This window comes from Anoplophora glabripennis, unplaced genomic scaffold, assembly GCF_000390285.2.
Source record: "Anoplophora glabripennis isolate ALB-LARVAE unplaced genomic scaffold, Agla_2.0 scaffold1094, whole genome shotgun sequence".
Classification (NCBI taxonomy): Eukaryota; Metazoa; Arthropoda; class Insecta; order Coleoptera; family Cerambycidae; genus Anoplophora; species Anoplophora glabripennis.
The window spans coordinates 83,564-103,961 of NW_019417167.1; the positions used below are offsets into that span (position 1 = coordinate 83,564).

General features: G+C 30.7%; 3 protein-coding genes across 4 annotated transcripts; 1 reads left to right on the forward strand and 2 right to left on the reverse strand.

The window, feature by feature from the left end:
- Window positions 1-5,665: 5,665 nt before the first annotated feature.
- LOC108915704 (SUMO-conjugating enzyme UBC9-B) lies at window positions 5,666-6,817 on the reverse strand. Of its 2 annotated transcripts, XM_018721813.1 has the most exons (5): window positions 6,686-6,817; window positions 6,536-6,602; window positions 6,397-6,480; window positions 6,066-6,328; window positions 5,666-5,925 (listed from the first exon to the last, which is right to left on the reverse strand). In XM_018721813.1, the coding sequence occupies exons 2-5, from the start codon at window positions 6,599-6,601 to the stop codon at window positions 5,856-5,858; spliced, it is 483 nt and encodes a 160-aa protein (XP_018577329.1). In that variant the 5' UTR covers window position 6,602; window positions 6,686-6,817; the 3' UTR covers window positions 5,666-5,855. The 2 variants fall into 2 exon arrangements, with proteins under 2 accessions (XP_018577329.1, XP_018577331.1); XM_018721815.1 differs by lacking the exon at window positions 6,536-6,602.
- A 131-nt stretch (window positions 6,818-6,948) lies between these two features.
- LOC108915699 (transmembrane inner ear expressed protein) lies at window positions 6,949-7,709 on the reverse strand. Its single transcript, XM_018721807.2, has 3 exons — window positions 7,385-7,709; window positions 7,167-7,319; window positions 6,949-7,115 (listed from the first exon to the last, which is right to left on the reverse strand). The coding sequence occupies exons 1-3, from the start codon at window positions 7,509-7,511 to the stop codon at window positions 6,949-6,951; spliced, it is 447 nt and encodes a 148-aa protein (XP_018577323.2). The 5' UTR covers window positions 7,512-7,709.
- Window positions 7,710-8,035: 326 nt separating this feature from the next.
- On the forward strand, window positions 8,036-15,502 carry LOC108915705 (UPF0047 protein YjbQ). The gene is made up of 3 exons (XM_018721816.1): window positions 8,036-8,404; window positions 8,491-8,627; window positions 12,760-15,502. Exons 1-3 carry the CDS (start codon window positions 8,245-8,247, stop codon window positions 12,973-12,975), a joined length of 513 nt encoding a protein of 170 aa, XP_018577332.1. The 5' UTR covers window positions 8,036-8,244; the 3' UTR covers window positions 12,976-15,502.
- Window positions 15,503-20,398: the final 4,896 nt, after the last annotated feature.

A 20,398-nucleotide genomic window follows, 5' to 3' on the forward strand; every position in this document is an offset into this window, starting at 1 on the left:
TACATAGCAGAAAACAAAATTTCAATGCCAATTAACCATTTTAAGAAATTGAAGAAATAGTCGTTACACGAAAACTGTCTCAGGCTTGCTATAACCGTCTCAAGCAACGCCACTTGGCAGACTGTAACACCCATCTAGTGGGAGAAGTCCAAACTACAAGAGCGGCGCATTTGACGAATTTCGTCGGGTTATTTTGGGTCCCCCCTCGTATCCTGTATTTTTCAGAAATGTGCAGTATAAATGTAATCTTTGTTAAATCGGTGTAAATCGTGTATATGATTATTTATTGCTGTATTGGACACTAAGAGGCGAGGAAGTCATATTTTGTTTTGGAATCCTTGTCTGTATACTCATAGTTAGACAACTAGTTAACGTTATGTTTGACAATGTTAGATGGTGACATTTGTCTGTCATTCTTATTTATACTAAAATCCCTTTCAACCTGTTGCCTAACTATATAAACACGGATTACCATCATCCAGAAAACTATTAGTAGTAATTTTTCTGAATATCCTTGAATTAGGACATGTTATCATAGACGCCTTAAAAGGAATTTGGTAGGTCTTTTAGATCTGTGTTGTGTAATAATTGTATAATTGGCTTTCATAGAATTACTTTTGTTTCAAAAGAACAATTTTATTTATTTAGACAAAAGTAGTTTTAAAGTTAGCGTCATTCTTAAATGTTAAGAAAAGAATGTAGATTTTAATTTTTATAAACTTTTGAATAGATCGGAAAAATTTATATACCAGACATTGTATATATCCACAGTATTATTATACGAAACACCATAACCCAATACTACTTAAGTAAAGAAACGGTAAAAATTTCTGCTTGATGTGTAACGGTATTTTTATTTTCATAAAAACTCCCAAAGGGAGCAGCTTCGTCGGAAGCTAACTTTTATGTTTTTAATTGTTGTATATTGTAAATAGCATCAGTAAATAAAAAATGTTTCTCTATATTTTGTATTGAAATCAAATCACCCTTAAATACTTAGATAATATTTAAAATATTTCTTGGAGACTTAAAAAAAAATTATTAAATCTTTTTACGCTAATTAACACTATTACATACATTTTTTGTATAAATGTTAGTTGCACTTTTGCTTAACAAAAATTTTTAAAAGGCAAATAAAAAAAATATTGCTTATATACATACAGAGTGACCCATTTGAAAGCGGGCCACCCTCATAACATTTTTATTTATGGAGCCATTTTGACGAAATTTTGTTTGAAATGTAGAGGGGGGAAAAGTGTATTTTGGGGCTAAGCGCCGTCCAGTTCTTTTTTAAACCAAGGCCTACTAGATCACATTCAGAGGCTGAAAAATCCAGAATCCATATTAGCGATTTTTTTAGAAAAAATCTGCGTACGCCACTGGATTTGGCGTCCCCTGAAATGGATCTGTACCAAATTTCATGAAAAAATATTCAACATTAACGATTCTGCGGCTAAATTGCTGTCAAATTGTTTATTATGCATAAAGAAACTTTTTATCTAGTAACCCATGCGATAATAAATCAATCACAACAAATATTTAATAACACGTTTAATAGACATCATTATACCAAAATACAATGAAACAGACAGAAAAATGAACGAGAAATTAACATAAAATTTACAAAAAATACAATAAAATAAAATTAACACACATGAATTAAATTAAATTCTGGAATTTTCAACTAAATCTCCATTTAATTGAATGAATATTTTTGTAAATGTTGCCTCTCCTAGATTTTTTTTATGGGGGTTCATTAAAGAAAAAGTTTACTACACTCGTCCAATGAATGCAGAAGAACTGCGCGAAAGAAGAAGATAGGCATGCGCTGAAATTACAACACATCAATTGTCTAATGTTATGGCACACATTCAAAAACAATACAATAAATGAATTCAATTAAATGAAGATTTAGTTGAAAATTCCAGAATTTAATTTAATCCATGTGTGTTAATTTTATTTTATTGTATTTTTTGTAAATTTTATGTTAATTTATCGCTCATTTTTATGTCTGTTTCATTGTATTTTGGTATAATGATGTCTATTAAACGTGTTATTAAATATTTGTTGTGATTGATTTATTATCGCATGGGTTACTAAATAAAAAATTTCTTTATGCATAATAAACAATTTGACAGAAATTTAGCTGCAGAATCGTTAATGTTGAATATTTTTTCATGAAATTTGGTACAGATCCATTTCAGGGGAAGCCAAATCCAGTGGCGTACGCAGATTTTTTCTAAAAAAATCGCTAATATGGATTCTGGATTTTTCAGCCTCTGAATGTTATCTAGTAGGCCTTAGTTTAAAAAAGAACTGGACGGGGCTTAGCTCCAAAATACACTTTTCCCCCCTCTACATTTCAAAAAAAATTTCGTCAAAATCGCTCCATAAATAAAAATGTTATGTGGGTGGCCCGCTTTCAAATGGGTCACTCTGTAGATAATCGAGTTATAATTCATTTCTTAAACTGCATTTAAACCTTGTCTATAGTAGGATCATATTCGATGCAAAATAATAAATCATTGCCTGTCAAGGGATCCAATGCAATACGGCTTTAAGGGGTTTAGAAATTGAATAATTTCTTTATGCATTATGAAGGGATCAGTTCATGTCTGGCACCCCTGTTCTTACAAAGATTCCTTTATTTTCATAAACTATTTATTTCAAATGTAATTTTATTATAAATCGAATTTGTTTTTTAAATTCCACATATGTACTACATATGTAACTAAAGGTAAGTAAAACTATTTATGTGTTCAGATCATTATTTTTGCTGTTTTATAAAATATACACAAAAACTAAACTTACTAATCTGAAATTTTTACAAAAAGTGTATATTACTGTTTTTTGAAGCAATGTGTTTCAGTTTGTGAGTCTCGGTATCAATAATCCCTGACATTGACATAGGTGAGATGCAAATAATAATCAATAGGGTGCGTCAAAAAATTTACTATTTTTTTTAACTTTATACTCTGAAAAATAGGTTGCTAGACATCTCCAGAAAATTCTCTCCTAATATGAGTTCTTAATTTTAATAGGAAGATTCTCCGCTTTACAGTTTTCGATTTTTTCCTCAGTATTAGAAAAAAAAAATCATATCTCTCTATCAAGTGTTCGTTAAAAATATCTCTCCTCATATACTTGTAGGAAATTGAACGCTCTACAAAAAAGATCTCTTACAATTTTTTCGTAAACCTCACCATTTAAAAGATATTAAAGGTTGAAATGTGATTATTTTAAGACAAATTTCTGTTTTGCTTATGAATTTTATAACTCGTTAACAAAAACTCATTATGAAATGCGCAATTCATAATTTTGTAAGAAATTAATTGCTAAAATGATTAGTCGATTAAATAAAGCATTTAAGATATTCATCGTCAAACTTCAATGCACGCCAATTTTAACAGTTTCTGATTAATAATTCGGAAAATTTCAATTTAGTTTATGATTTCAGAGAAATCTATACAAATTTGAGTTTCTATGAACAGAGAAATGTTTTAAATTATTTTATATTATTTATAAAAAAAATTTTTTACATTGAAAGTATGAATATTTTATAAATGTTTGAAATTTTATGACTCACTTGATAATTAAATAAAAAAGCTTTTTAATAACAAATTGAACATTTTTTTTCTTGAAGATTAAAACTTTTCATAATAAATTTCTGACAAAAACGTTATTTTTTCAAGATTTAATGAATCATTGACTCTCAGTCAGAAATAATGCACTAATTTTTTTTCGATGTAACCGAACCTGTTTACGACTAAAAAAAAACTAGAAAAATAGTTTAAAACAGTACATTGAAGTTTGACGATGAATATCTTTTAAAAACTTTATTTAATCGACTAATCATAAGAGACCATTTTTGTAGAGTAGTTAATTTCCTACAAACTATGAATTGCGCATTTCATAATGATTTTTTGTTAACGAGTTATACAATTCATAAGCAAAACAGAAATTTGTCTTAAAATAATCAAAGTTCAACCTTTAATATCTTTTAAACGGTGAGGTTTACGAAAAAATTGTAAGAGACCTTTTTTGTAGAGGGTTCAATTTCCTACAAGTACATGAGGAGAGATATTTTTAACGAAACCAGTTGATAGAGATATGAATTTTTTTTTTCTAATACTGAGGACTAAATGGAAAACTGTAAAGCGGAGTACCTTCCTATTAAAATTAAGAGCTCATATTTGGAGAGAATTTTCTAGAGGTGTCTAGCAACCTATTTTTCAGAGTATAAAGTAAAAAAAAAATAGTCGGTTTTTTTGGCCCACCCTAATAATCAATCCACCTGATGTGATATGACAACAGGAAGCTAGATGGAAAAAAACAAACAGCCAACATTCATTTGACAAAATTAAAGTTGCCGGTAACCTCACCATTTCATACGGTAGGTAATTTTGTGACTTCCTCTGTGAAATATTAGTTTTTAATGGAATCGAAATAGAATTCGTATAGTGCAATGTTGTGTTTTTTAAGTTTAAATTAGTAATAAAATCCGATGTAGTTTTTAGTGACATAAATAAAGTTATTTATTTTACTGTTTATTGACAGTACAGTGTGTTTGAGTGTCATCATTGTCAAATTTGTGTGATATGAAAAAACACGTATTCCAATTTAGTAAGATGGAACTTGACAATGCATGCTGTAGCTCCCAATTGCCTATGTGCTTGGGACTAGCAATCTCGAAATAAGTTAAAAAAATCAGTTCTCATGACGAAATTTGAGGAAATAAACATATTTCTAAAGCTCAAATTAGCTTTCCTATAGATATGATCCCATTCAAAGTAGCACCCTGTATAAAGTATTGTTTTTATATTATACAGGGTGGGCCACCAGTAACGCCTCGGTTGCTAGAGATCAAACGACAAATGTTATAGAAACCTGTTTAGGTAGGTACGTGTAGGTTGATAGCGGCTACATTTTAAAAATAGTTTGAAATATACAGGGTGTCCAGGAAAAGCGTACCATATCAGTTATGTATTTTTAAATGGAACACCTTGTATACTACTGCATTTTTTAAAGCACCATAAAAAATAGGTGAACTTTATTAAAGGTTCTGCATGCCTAGGACTTATTGTTTGCAAGACATTTCAATTTTAGGGAAATTGCAGGCTTAGCGTAGAAAATTAATATTAGCAATAAAAAAATAATTTTAAGAAAGCAGCTTTGCAGAGTGTATTTTAGATCCTTGAAGTTAAAAATTATTATATTTGTCTTCACTTAGTATTGCACATGGTGTTCAAAAAATTGCCGAATACTTCTCTCAACTTTAAACAGCAATAACTTGGTTATTTTAAATGGGACACTCAGTATATTTTTACTTTGGAAGTTAGGAAATTGTATTTGTATTATCGTATTTCAAAAAATTTTTGCAAATCTGCATTCATATGAACCTTTTATCTTTGGTTAAAAAGTCTCTTATGTAATTTCGCTATAGGATATTGCAACATCCTGTATAACCGACATGCATCTATATTGTTTGTACAACACTTTTTGGTACATATATTTCATTAACTCTCCCTCATAGATAATATTTAATTGCGAGATAAACCAGCTAAATTGATACCCTCTCTCAAGTGAAGTATATTGATTACGATAGACGTACAGGAATTGGAAAATAATATATGATACAAATACGTTTAATAAAAAATTCAATCGATGCAATATAAAAATACATAAAGTTAAATTATAATTACACTTAATATAACTTATTTTCTAATAATTGTATAGAGTATTATCGTTTTTGTAAAACTTAGTTACAATATTCACCATATTCAATAATCACATATATGTATGTATGTAAATACTTTCATATATAAAGGAAAAATTTACAAAGCTAGTCAGTCGTTTCATAGTTCTTGATGACTCATAGCTCTGGCTTGAGCTCTTACCCGTTTTTCATATTCCAAGCGATTTTGACTTAAAAAAAATGGTAGGTATTAGTTACAGCTGTGAGCAGAAAGACTAGTAAGCGCAAAGGATTTGTTAATATTTAAATATAATATAAAAGCAACGTAAAGTGTATGAAAAACAAATAATTAGTATAAAGTACCACCTACCAATAAATAGTATATGCTTCTGCCTGCGCTGGATCTTTAACGTTGGGTTCATTTAGCAAATCTTGTATGCCTAAAAGAATTTGTTTAATCGTTATTGCGGGTCTCCAATCCTTTTCTTCGTCGAGTAATGATAAACAAACTGTGCCAGATGGATACACATTGGGGTGAAAGAGAGGAGGTTCAAATTTACATTTTGGGGGGCTGCTTGGGTAGTCCTCTTTGAAGATCATCCTTAGTTTATAATGTCCACTTTCCCAAGGGGTCTAAGAGGAAAAAAAAATGTATGTGATATGTTAATACTAACTGTACAGTAATCACAATATTTCCTTACCCCCCTTTTACCAGGTATGTTGCATTCCCAGTTCATTAAATTGAGAGATCCATCAGTATTTTTTGAAGGTCTGGCAACAAAACCCTGTAAATATAAAAAGAAAACGATGTAAATATTTTTTTATTGCTATGATACATACAAAAGGGTGTTCTTTTCTCCAAGCTTTTCTTTCTTCAGCTAATCGAGCAGCTGCGATTCCAGACATTCTGTAAACAAAGGGTCAACTTGGGAGCTGTTTTTTTTTAAGAAACATGTGGAATATCTTGCAGTTAATGTCGTATCTACTTACATTCAACATTCAGTTTCTAGCGGACACTTTTCCAAGGTATTTTTAAATATGCAAATAATATTTGGCGGGTAAATAGGAAACACACTTCAAACTTCAGAAAAATTATGGTCCTTTTATTTTCCCTCGACTACAACAGACAACAGCTAATGTCAATTTAGGGTAATTTGCTCAGTAAAGGTTACTAAACTGATTATGTGCGGGAAATTTAAATAATACACAATAGAGGCAAATTCAACTTTTATTGTAAGCAATTTGGTTACAATTTATTTATTTGGAGAAATTTTTAGTAAGTTTGTTATTTTCTTCCCAAATGATAACTGTGGTTCTGCTCTGTTTCCTGAAATAATATTTAAATTTTCAGGTGGCACATCATATTCACAATTCATATTTTCTTGTTCTCGTCTGTAATCATCTTGAATTATTTCCAGTGCTAAAAAGTTTTTTTTTATATTATCTTTAATGTCTAAATATTTTTAAATACCTCTGTGTAAATCAAGAACATCCATTTCTTGATTCTGTATTAATCTAAGTCTTTGGCGAAATTTGTCTGTTAATTTTTTCCTTCTATAATCTGCCTCAATTTCTTGCTTTGTTCTTGGAATTCTAATTTTAATACAGCAGCATATTAAAACAGCTAAAATTTTTTTAAATATGTAGTGTATCCAGTTGAAAGTGTAAGCAAATACAAAATTTTCTTACCCAAAATCGTAAATGCTGAGAAACAAAAAAATATGTAGTGCCAAATTCGAAAACCATGTCCTTCAATAGCAGTCCTTTCTATCCACGGTTCATTTTTTTCGTCAGGGTTTGCGTAAAAAGTGACCATTATATTTTAAACCTTACACTTTTATCTATGCTTTGCATTAAATCCGAAATAGTACTAGAAGTAATATCGAGAAATTACCAGGGGATGTAATATTAACCACACCCCACGTCCCATTTACTCTTACACACCCTTTGGTCATTTAATTCATTTTCACATGCGATGATCTAATAAAATAATCATTTTCAATTTTCTCTTGTGGGATAATATTGCGTTATATCATATATTTATCTCTTCATATATACTTATAATAGGTGTTATTAGTCTTGTTTATTGTTTTTCTTTTGAAATCTATAATCATGAAAAAAGAGCAGTGGTATATCACTAAATTAATTGGTAGTGCGATCGATATTTCAGTTTTAAGATAATTAATTGCTATTGATACAGTTTTTTGTGGGGCTGTGTTGTTTGTGGTTTTAGCGCCTCCAATCAAAATAATCCATACAGTTTTCCACTCTGTATAGGATTTAAGCAGCCCGCGCCAGGGTCGCGCCCGACCGGAGATACACGAATGCGACCGAGGTGTCAGAAACGAACTGCTGATACTGCGGCAAGAAAGTTGTAACCTTTTATTTTCTCTTGAACTGTTTTATATAAAATTCCCGATGATTTGCTCATGATAATAATGATTTTTTCGATATATGAAAGTGTTTTTGTGGTGTTCTATTGTTCTAATTGTTTGTGAGTTTATAAATAAACGTTCAAACTGGCGACCGACAGTGATAGCAAGTCAAACATGGCTTCTTCAGCGAGAATTATTCAAAGTAATTCCGCATGGTTTCAGAAAAAGATTAATCTGAGGCCGCAACATCGGGGCGTCCATCTAGTTACCGAGGAAATCCTCAGACAAATACCGGAGTTATCCCAGTTTGCCATGGGATTATGTCATGTCCAAAGTAAGTCACTCCTTGCTGTCATTTATTTGAAAATCATTATTGTTGTGTTGTCAATTGATTCACAGCGGTTTGTTTTGATTTTTTAGTTCTTCACACCAGTGCCAGTCTGGCTTTAAATGAAAGTTGGGATCCAGATGTCCGAGATGATATGGAAATGATGTTAAATAAGATTGTTCCCGAGGGGTTGCCTTACAGGCATTCGTGCGAAGGACCAGACGACATGGTAAATAGTATTTTCCTATTTCGTGTTCAGAGCATTGAATTAAGAAAGTCGACATTAATTTGCCCTTTACAATTTTTTTTCTTTAAATGTAACATTCATGATAATTGTGTCACGTCTTTTTTGTGATTTCTTCCGTACAATTATAGGAACACTAAATTACTATTTTGTATATTTACACTAACAGCTTTCTAAAGAAATTTTTGCTCATTTGGTTAATTTTTGGGGATTCTTGAATATAAATTTTAATTCCTGACAATCATAAGATACAAATTCTTTAAATTATAAGTAGGTATGCATTTTTTCAATTATATTTTAATATTTTATGTAACTTCCATAACATTACCATAGCTTATAACTCAAAATTAAAGTATTGACAGTAATGAAGTATAAGACTCGCACCGTTTTTTAAAAGATGGTTTCGAGGCTTACACAGACAACTTTCATGACAAAGATTTGGAACAAAACTCAAAATAAAAATTGAAATAAGGATAGCCTCCCCTGAGATCTCGGAGGGGGTTGGATTTAATACTATTTGTATTCAGCGTTTTTTATTTTTAGTCAGGATATTTATTTTCTTTTTAATAAAGCTTTTTTGTGAAATTTTTAGTATGCAGGTTTAACAAGTGAATATTGTTTTTTTCAATAATTCTTTTATTAACTTAAATCTTAATGGAAGAAACAATTTGATATTTTATTTTAATTTCCAGGAGAAATTAACTATCAACAAAAGTCTCACATTGAAATCATTTTCTTAGTATCTATTTCCTCTTTCCTTAAGGATACCGTGTGAAATATAAATTATATTGATAAAATTAAGTTAGTGGTTAATATATTTTCATCCTAATAAATATCACAACAATGACACTATAAACCCTAATTTTAATAAATGTTTTATTCATGTAGCAGTCCATGTAAAATTAGGTTTTTTTCTTTGAATATTTCTCGTGCCGTCTAATCAATAACATGATACATATATGAATACAATTTAGTAAAATAAAACAAATGATTTTTTTACAGTTACACTTCCATTCTACCATTTTATCAGAACTATATAAATTGTAATAATGTTTAGTTACTTAATAAGGCTGATCATTTAAAGGTACTAAAGCAAGAAAAATTTTAATTTTAAAATAGTTGAAAGTTGTTGTTAATATCGAACTGTTTATTTTTATATTATTATAAAATATTTGAAATGTCGGCAACTTTTGTTGTACTTGCATAAACATATTAAATTTCTGAAAAAATAATGATTTGCGCATATAAACGACTTCAGTCCTGAGTACAAGTCATGGCTGTATAGATGGTGTAGCAAACCAAAGCAATTTTTTGATGACCATCAGAACTTTGGAAAATGGTGGTCTACGTCAAAAATCATTTAGTTCTGAGCCACTTATGCAATATATCTAAATAAATTCTGAAAAATGGTTTTTGAGGTATTTGCATTTGAAAATAGTTTTAAGGAAAAAAATACCTATATAATTTCTCCAGAATTAATTTTGGATTATACGTTTGTTTTGTATTAAATTGGGCTGGTTCCAATACTGAATTATTAAGTCATTATTTCAATGGAAGCAATCATAATAACTAATTATTGAAAATACTTAGTTATTTTACAATACCTTACAAGAAATCACAGTAAATATTCAAATCCATTTCGGTAAATGCATATCCTACACATCGTTTGCAGTTTAAAGTTGATGCTTTTAATAAAAGCGGAAGTTAGAATTGATCAGGCATGCCATCAATTTCTGTTGCAAAATTAAATTTTAGTTTTTTGGTAACCCCATAAAAAAGTAAGTGAAATCTGAAGAGCATGCAGAGCGCTTTTGTCCATCACTCTTTTACATTTATAATTTAAAAAAAATGAAAAATCAAAATTTATTGAAAAAAACATCTGAAACCAGCAGAATTTAATTTAATAAAATTTCAAGGCATGTATGACCCAAAGGAAGTTATAATTTAATATATAATAGTTTTTTTTTATATTTTTACGTTGAAATATCTTGGAAATCAGTGATGTTTCGGAAAATGTTTATATAGTGAAAAATTTAATGGTTTCTCAAAAGGGGCACTTTCCAAAGTTTGTGTCATTGAAAAATTTCCTTCAATTATTGCTGCATCTCTCGTATAAAGACGAATGCCATTTATACTTTGTTATCTTATACTTGCAAGAAACTGTGGTCTGTGCAGTATGCCCGTCTTATTGTATACGAAGGATAGCTGTTTTACATTGCGAATTTCTTCATGAATTAGTTCATGAACTTGACAAATGAAATGTATCAAATCTGTCAAATAATTTTTTGACGTTCTTTACAAATTAGATAAGTTTTTGTCAATTTCTTCATGGATATGAAGTTTAGAAGTACCAATATTTCCAACAATTAAATAGTGAGGTTAAGTTATTTCTTCACATGTTTTTATAAGGAACTTGAATTTTTGAAGTAGGCGTACATTATTTTCAAGTTTCAATTAAAAAAATTGCAATTCATTCAAGACAACCTGTTCATTTTGAATTTGTTTTTATTTATTATGACTTGGTTCCAATGTCGGTAGCTATTTTTGTTGCAAATAAAGACGTGAAGTTTAGAACAGTGCAAAATAGAGATAGGCTATTCAATTTTTGTTAAAGATTCTCATTATTCAATTGATTTTAAAAGTGATTCGTATCCATGATTTCTTCAATTTTCCTAATACATAACATTTATTATATTCTGTATGTGCCACATATTTATTGAAATACTTAAAATTATACGAAATTAAACTACCAGGATTGTGAATTAATTTTGAGGGATTTTGTTTGTAAATTCGAGGCTTTATTGTAAAAATAAAATTGTGTATGTTATTATTTTTCAAAGTATTGTCCATTGCTAGCCACTACTTTTTCTCATCTTTCTGGCAGCATACTGATTCTGCATCGCAAAAACAACTCATCTTTTGATGCTATCCACCAATTGATCAAATTTTTTATGTCTGTAAGATTGGAAGCACTGTTTAGCCAGGACGTGTTCTATGGATCGGAACAATATCTGGTGAATATGACGGGTGGGATAAAACATCCCATTTCAGTGTTTCTGTGTATTTTTTATTTCATGAGGAATATGTGGTTGAGTGCTGTTATGTTGAAAAGTTCCTTTATCATGCCTTTGCTCGAATTGCGGCCGTTTTTTCCTTCAATACACGGCTCAAACGTATCAATTGCATTCGGACTGTTCGGTAGTATTCACCAGTGTGATTTCGTTCGGTTGAAGCTGCTGATAGCACACAACACCAAAGTGGTCACGCTAGATACAGAGCATGAGCTTCGAACCAGGAATATTCAGCCTTATTGTCAATGTTGGACAATTCCCACGATGTTCTACACTTAGAGTTATCACAGCGTATCCATTTTTTATTGACAGTGATGATATGATGCAAAAAGCCCTCTCTTTTTTGCCGTTGTAGCAATTGTTCACACGTGAAAAATCGCCGTTCAACATCTCTGAGCTTCAATTCATGTGGCACCCAATTTCAATCATTCTGAGTGCATTTAAACGTTTGGAAACTGTTGTGTTTGACGTGAATCTTTATCGAGTAATGCTTCCAGTTTCTCATCTTCGAACTTTTTCAGTTGATTAGGTGGTTTTTTGTCAACTGTACCGAAATCACCGCTTATAAAACGTCGAAACCAATACTCACCCCCTTTTATGGATGGAATGTGTTCACTGTAAGTTTCCAATAGCACTCGATGACTTTCAGCAGCACTTGTCTTTGAATTAAACAGGAAAAGTAAAACTTCCTGCAAATGGTGTTTTGTTGGTTTGTAATTCGACACCTTGAGCTGAGAAAATATATTATGTTGTTTACACTTCACCAAAATGACATGTGATAAAAAGTAAAGCCTAATGACAGAGCTTTGACATGACTATCGTTACAGAAGTGTCCGATGGAATATAGCGTAAATTACGCCATCTATTGTAATACACACACACATACAATTTAAAATTTTTTGATTTATTCATTAATAAATTGTCAATGTAAAACAGCTATATGGTCATTGCCATAACCCAAGCCTAGTAAGTAAAACACCGTTTAGATTGTAGGATTATTTTAATTTGCTCTCTTTAAAAATCAAATATGAATTTCAATCTTACAGCCGGCCCACGTGAAAGCGTGTTTCCTGGGCTCATCCTTAACGATCCCGATAACCGAGGGCAAGCTGAACCTGGGCACGTGGCAGGGCGTCTGGCTCTGCGAACACCGGGACCACGCCGGCTCTCGAAAGTTGCTTATAACCCTGAATGGCTGCCTTCGAGATGCCACCTGCACCCCACTGTCCCCCGTCAGCCCCATGGCCAGCACGAGCAGTTAGGGAAAACACTCGGGGCACTCACTGTCCAAGCACTGACTGCCCCGAGTACTACGGAAACGACAAAGTTAGTGGCACAGACTAAAAAAATAAAATATTACGACAATATGTACATAGCTGTACATTGTATGATAATGATCATTTGTTTTTGGGTTGTAGTTATGTGGGATTGATTATTTTTCCTTTTTATTCCTTTTAATATAAGATAGTGTTTTATTTTCCATGTAGCGGGATCCGTTCCATTATTATTATTATTTTATTCATCGTGAACGGCAGTAAACTCAAAATGCCAATGCTAAGTATAAGTCGGGGATATTTTCTAAGAGTGTAACAAAAAATACTGATTTGTGACTACGTTAATCTACTTTAGGTCACTTTTTTTTTAACGATTAATTAAAATAGTGTGTTTTTGGGTAAAACTATGTTTGAACTTGTGTTTTCTTTGTATGGTGTGTTAAATGGGGGTGGTAAAATTTTACCGAAACTAATTTTACCTTGAAATACGCAAAATTGGAAGGTTTTTTGACTGGGAGCAGTGATGTACCACTAAAGTCATGTATCGCTGTCTTATACGCGGCAAATTATTCTCTTATAACGAAAGTAAACATAAATGAAACACTATTCTATCCTTTAGGTGCTGTGTATTTTATTTTAGTTATTGGGCAGTGATCGTCAAAGTACTGTTGGTGAGATAGAAGTAATATAAGTATATTCACAATTCCAAAGTGTGTTCTAGAAAATAACTGGGATCTATGAATATTGTTTTCGACTTATTAAGCAAAGATTTGTTAAAAAAAATGCCAAGTAGACTGCATTGTATACATTGGAACGAATTTAATAATACTCGTATAGCATGGTTGAACATTCTGAGGCAGAAATATATTTAATAAATGTAGTTGTACTATCTAGACTGTAGATACTTTGTTGTCATATTGCGTATGTATAGAATACTAAAGTTGATTTATAGAGCGCTGCCGTTTGTTTTATAAATATTTTTTTAATATGTCGATTAGATGAACTTTTCTTTTGCATTCTTACGTAAAGTGTTTATTTCAGTTTCTCTTCTTTTATACGAAGGGTTCAAAATAAGAAAGGTGTCACTGACATAGGCATTTGTTTCAAGAATAAAATTATACGTTCACCACGTGTCCCATAAGAGACCTAGTTTTTTTTTATTTGTCCTTCAAATTTTCTTCGAATATTAACTTTCCTCTACAATCTTGAGTGTGTATTTTTTCTTAAGTTTCCTCTTGCTTTATTAAAAAAAAAACAGTTAATTTAATTCCGTGCCAAAAAATGTGCAAAGAACAATGTAATGCTACGACAGTTTTCTTATATGTGACATTATACCGCTCTTATATTGTGCCCAAAGTTTTTTACCTAGACATCTGACAATAATGATTGTTTTTATATGTTTCAATGTGTTTAGCAGTCTGCTTGTATCGTGTATATAATAACATTACGGGTTGTATATATTGTGTGTTGTTATGGACTGAACATGTCTGTCTTCCTTCCTCCTCGTAGCAATATCCAATAGTCTCTCCTCCTGCCCCCTCCTCTTCGTTTATTGAAAGACAACGATCATTGTATTATTTTTTATTTGTTTTCAGATTTTTGAGCATACAGGGTATTGTATTTGTATGCTTTTTGATTATTCCTTAGATGGGGTTTTGTTTTACTTTGTTCTTATTTTTATTTTATTAATCAATAAATCGGAGACATTCCTAAGAAGTTTTAGTTTTTTATTTTGCAGAAATAGTCGGAGAACACTTTTGAATGAACTGGAGAATGTTTTCATAAGCACTTTGTTATTAATACACTGAAAAGTGGATAGGTTTTTTAGTTAGTGCAAACACGGATATCCAATAACTATTTTGAGAGTTTATAGAAAGTCAACGGGTTAACATTTTTGCGTGGTACATTGACAAGTGGATTTTTTTCAACTATGTTTTGTGTTTTTTTTCGACGTTTTGTAAATACTTTTTGTTTTTCCTACATTTAGTGAGCCAATTTTCACCACTAGGAAAATATAGGTAGATCACAATACTTACATTGTTAAAAATATTCATAATACATACATTGTTTTCAATATTTTTAGTGAATAAGTTATGATGTAAATAGAAATATTTCGGCATAATGTAAGAATTAACAGAAGAAACACCCATAAATTGAATAAATATATTTAAGTATGTTTATATACTACATTTTTAAGCTTTCTGACATATAATATAGGTTTTTTTAATGCAAAATCGTGTATTATAGTTTTGCGTTAAGAGTTCAACTCATGGGTATTTTTATAGTGTGAATTTAGTCCATTGTTATGAAGGTACCTAAATATATTTTTGGCAAAAATACGGCTTCTTTGAGCATTTCTATACGATTTTACACTTAAAATTCCACTTTACGCAATAATCACTATTACGTTAGACGCTTTCTAGGAAAGAAGTTAATAATTTTTTCGATTATATACTGATTTGTACCCATCCGTCCTCTATGTATAACTACTTAAATAAAAAAAGTATATTTTGAATGTGTGAAGTATGAGAAATAAAAGATGCAACCCAGAATTCATTCAGAAATGATTTTGTGTAATAATTTTGGCTTCCTGGAATCTTAAATTTTATTTCAACATATTTATTTAGATATTTAATGTACATTTTCAGTTGGTTTCAAATTTTTAAGAATTTGAATGTTGCGTTATAAATATATGATGAAGCCAAAAACCCTTAGTATGATTTTAAACTGTCTGGGTTTAATATAGCATAATTAGGAATATGAAATCATATTTTATATATCGTGACGCGGTGCGAAGTGTTCCTGTATTTAAAATATAGCGTCATATTTGTAACAGCTGTATTTTTGCCTTTTTCGTCTAAATGAAATATTCGTCGATTGAGGATCAATCGTAATATAAAATAGTACACTGCCACATTGCAAATTGTATATATATTTGTTTTTTTGATTGGTTTTTTTGCTTTGCTCACAGATTTATTTATGTGAATGATTTCCATGGCCAGTACAATTTTTTCCAGTAAAATTTGGGTAATCACATTTAGGACCTATTAAGTGCTATAAGAAAAAAAATGTTTTAGCAAAATATTTCTTCTGTATTATTGGATATTTGCAGGTATAACACATAATAATAACATGAGAAGAGAAAAATTGTACTGCTCAAAACTTTTTGAATTTCTGACTTGTAAATAAAAGTAGTTGTAAGTAAGATGTAACTAATAAATTCTTGCATATCAAGACACATGTATAAAATTATTTTTATTTTACATATAAGATATATATTTTCATAATGAAATTCTTATTTGTTTTCGCCTTGCATTTGTTACGGAAATCTGTGGGTAAATAGGAAAAAACTGATCTGATGTACGTACTGAGTACCAATTTGGGGTATGAGAGATTTTAAATCTGTTGGGTTGGCTGCATTGCAGTCGATTCGCATTCTATATTGTACCTAGCGCATAATTTGCATAAATAAAATAATAATACTAACTTCAAGTTTTATTTACGTCCATTTTTCTATGATGCATTTTGTAGAAAAATTTATAATAATCGGAGCAATGAACTAATGGGTGAAGATAAAGATTTTAAAGATTTTACTCAGCCATCGACTTAAAATATTTTCTATTAATATTATGTTGAATTGAAATTTTTTGTTCAGATAAAGTATGTTACATGTGGCATGGCAGTTTTAAGTTAATTTTTTTTCCTCTGTGATCGCAAATATCACTTTTCTGCACTTATTTTTGAAAATACATACAACTGAAACCAGCAATTTTCACTAATAATATGAAATTTTTTTAATATGTAATTTAAAAATGAATGAAAGAAAAGTAAAGGTTTCAGTTTTTTGAAGACGACACAATAATGAAAAAGTTTTTCCTGTGGTGGGGTTAGTTTGTAATAGAATTTTTAACCCTTTCTTATTGGCATTATTTTCGGTAACGGGTAGATTTCAATTCGTATAATTGTAATTGAAAAATTATATACAGGATGGTAAGTTTGATTTTTACTCATTTAACTTAATAGGTGAATTATCAAAAATCAATTGTTAAATGTACTATATTTAACAAACTATTTGCTTTCTGAGAAATGAAGTGCTTTTTCTGTAAAATGTATATAACGAGCGTTCAAATAAAAACGTGGTCAAGTTGGTTCTGAAAATTTGGACGTAGGGCGTAGCGTATAGCAAATGAACTTAAACGTCATCTGTCAAAGCGCTATATCGCCGCTATCAATTTGAATATTTTCGTTTTAAAAAGCGTTTAAAATGGTGTTTTCTCAAGAACAAAAAGTGTTTATCATAGAGTCCTACTTTAGAAATGGACGCAAGATTGATGGAATATGGAAGTATTCTATTGAGGAATGTTTCATAGAATTTCAAAATCAATTTCCCGGCGTTGTTGAGTACAAAATTTTTCAAAGTGCAGTTCAGCGTTGTGTTAATGTTTTTCGTGAAACGGGCAGTGTAATAAGAAAAGAAGGAAGCGGCCGACCTAAAAAGTGGACTGAAGAATTAAAAGAAAATGTCCAACAAATAATGGAAAATGCGCCAAGAACTTCTGTACGTGTTTTATCACAAATGGTGGGAGTATCAGTCGGTACCTGCCACACAGTGTTAAAAAAAGATTTGCGTTTGTTCTCCTATCGTTTAACTTGTCAGCAAGAACTTCATGAAGTTGATTTTCGGCGATGGGTTTTAAACAACTACGGTGAACTTCATAATATCACCTTTTTTTCTGATGAAGCCTGGTTTCATTTAAGTGGTTATGTAAACTCACAGAATATGAGAATGTGGTCTTCTGAAAAACCAGATAACGTTTAAAATAAAGTTATATAGTCATTAACGTTATTGAAACTGACAGCTGCTATACAGCTCGTTGAGAAATGAGGTTAAGTTGGTCGCTATAAGCTACTCCCTACGTCCAATGTGTCAGAGCCAACTTCGACCACATTTTTATTTGAACGCTCGTTATTTTTAAATTTTAAAGACTGATAATTTTTTTTGAAATCTTAATTTTTTAATTGATTAGAAATTAAGGTCTACTTCATAAAAAATATTTATTTGATGTGGTATACCCTTACAATTTCTGCTAAATGCAGTTATTAACTATCAACAGTGATGGCAGTCCGCATATCTTGATAATGGGTGGGACCCAGTCCGTTTCCAGATGATTTCCAGTCCACATAAACAGTTTTCATTACAAAATTTGAGAAATAAAAAATTACAGGTCAGATTTTGAAAATCGTTGCTCGTATATGTGCAAAATATTTTATTTTATAATGAACTGATAAATACAAACAGTTGTCTTCATATTTTTCACAAAATTATCATTTTTCTTAAAGTTACAGCATAAAGTTTCAAAGATAAAATGTTAGTAGGTATCAATAAATCATTTAAATAAGTGCAAGCTGCTACGAAGGAAAATTAATTTCGTGAAAACATTCATTGTCAAAACATGACCATTTTAATTCTCACCAACTATCACTTACTATGAATTATGACTTCTTCAGAGACGGTCAGATAACAATATTTCCTTAAGTGTATAATTTTTAACTTGTCATTAAAACAACAAGGTATATTCCCTGAAAAGCAGCAAGTGTTTGCCCCATACTTAAAGCTGGTGACCCCGGTGCTGATATAGAAAACTACAGGCCCATTACCATCTTATCTAACTTTGCTAAAGTGGTGTCCGTGTATAAGTGTATCTAGTAAAAAATATTATCTCTGTCGACCAGCATGATTTTATGGAAAAATGCTCCACTAATACTAATATAATTTGTTTCGCTCAGTTTGTTTTTGAGGAAGTGGACAAGTTAGGGCAAGTGGATGTTGTTTATACGGATTTCTCCAAAGCATTTGACCGGGTAGATCACTCTTTGCTACTATCTAAATTGAGCAGTTATGGATTCTCTTACCACTTGGTCAATTTGTTCCGGTCTAATTTGTCTAATCGTTTTCAATATGTTACCTAGAATGGATTTAATTCCATTCCTTATTTAGTATCATCTGGCATTCCGTAAGGGTCGAATTTAGGTCCGTTACTTTTCTTTCTGTTAATGATCTTAATAGTGTAGTCGACTGTAAAAAATTGTCCTTTGCAGATTAATTGAAATTGTTCAATACTGTTAAATCAGTTGATGATTGTGTAAAGCTTCAGTTGCAGCTAATTAATGTGTAATTTGAACAAACTTTTTCTTAACAATAAATGCAAAACGATGTCATTTACTCGTAAATGTAATTTTGTTCAATTATGAAATTGATTCGCATGTGTTGGCTCGCTAAAATTAAGTTTTACGTCCAACATAGAGCACACCGCATCTCCTACGAAAGCACTTGGATTTATAATTAGACAAGGTTGGGATTTCCATGATATTAAGGTTCTAAAAACCTTGGTTTTTGCCTATGTGAGATCCAAGCTTGAATATTGCTTGCTCGTTTGGAGCCCTTTTTATGACAATCATGTTAGATCGATCAAAACGGTACAGAGAAAAATTCTAAAATATCTTGTATATAGCATTGATTGTATATATCCGGAGCGTGGTTGTGACCATAATATATTACTTAGTCAGTTCGATCTTAATTTGTTAGATTTTAGGAGATGCTGCAATTAACTTAAATTCTTGCATTCTTTTTTACGTCATGGCATCGACTGTCCAGAAATTCTTAGTCATCTTTATTTTCTAGTTCCTAGAACTTCAAATCGTTCTTGGACTATTTTTCACATTTCTATAACTAGATCTAATCTTTTATAGAAGTCACCACTTGACAGGATATTTTATAATAATTATGATTCTATTTGTAACACGTGTGACATTTTCAACTGTTCTCTTTCTGAGCTTTTTGATGTGATTAAGAACAGGTTTATTTATTTCATGGTTTATGGATTTTAAGAAAATGGCTCATGCTATTAAAATCTTACAAGAGAACCTTTTTTATGCAAAATATGATAAATTTTCATCATTTCGGTTCAGGAAGTAGAAAAAATTGCATATAAAAAAAAATTGTAAAGTTTGCCCCATGATCCCGCATTTTTATTTGTATATTATACCAATTATTAGGCATACAAATAGTAGTACCTACAACCCCAAAATGTCATGATTTAATATTAAACCGTTTTGAAATAAAAACTTCCCTGAGTTACCCCTTCAAGGGCCTGTATCTCCCTTGGGGGCTGCCACTGCAAAATCTCTACCAATTTTGATTACTTATTTCGTTAACACCTTGTATATGTACATAGAAATAGTTTATTGGAGAATATACGAATGACAATGGGATAAACATTTTTGTGAAGATATTTCAGTTTTTTTATCTTTATCGTATGGTCTAAAAAAAAATTTTTATTTATTTTCCCATATCTCAAAAGTAAACATTTTTCGAATATGGTTTATAAAACAAATTATTATTTTTTGAGAG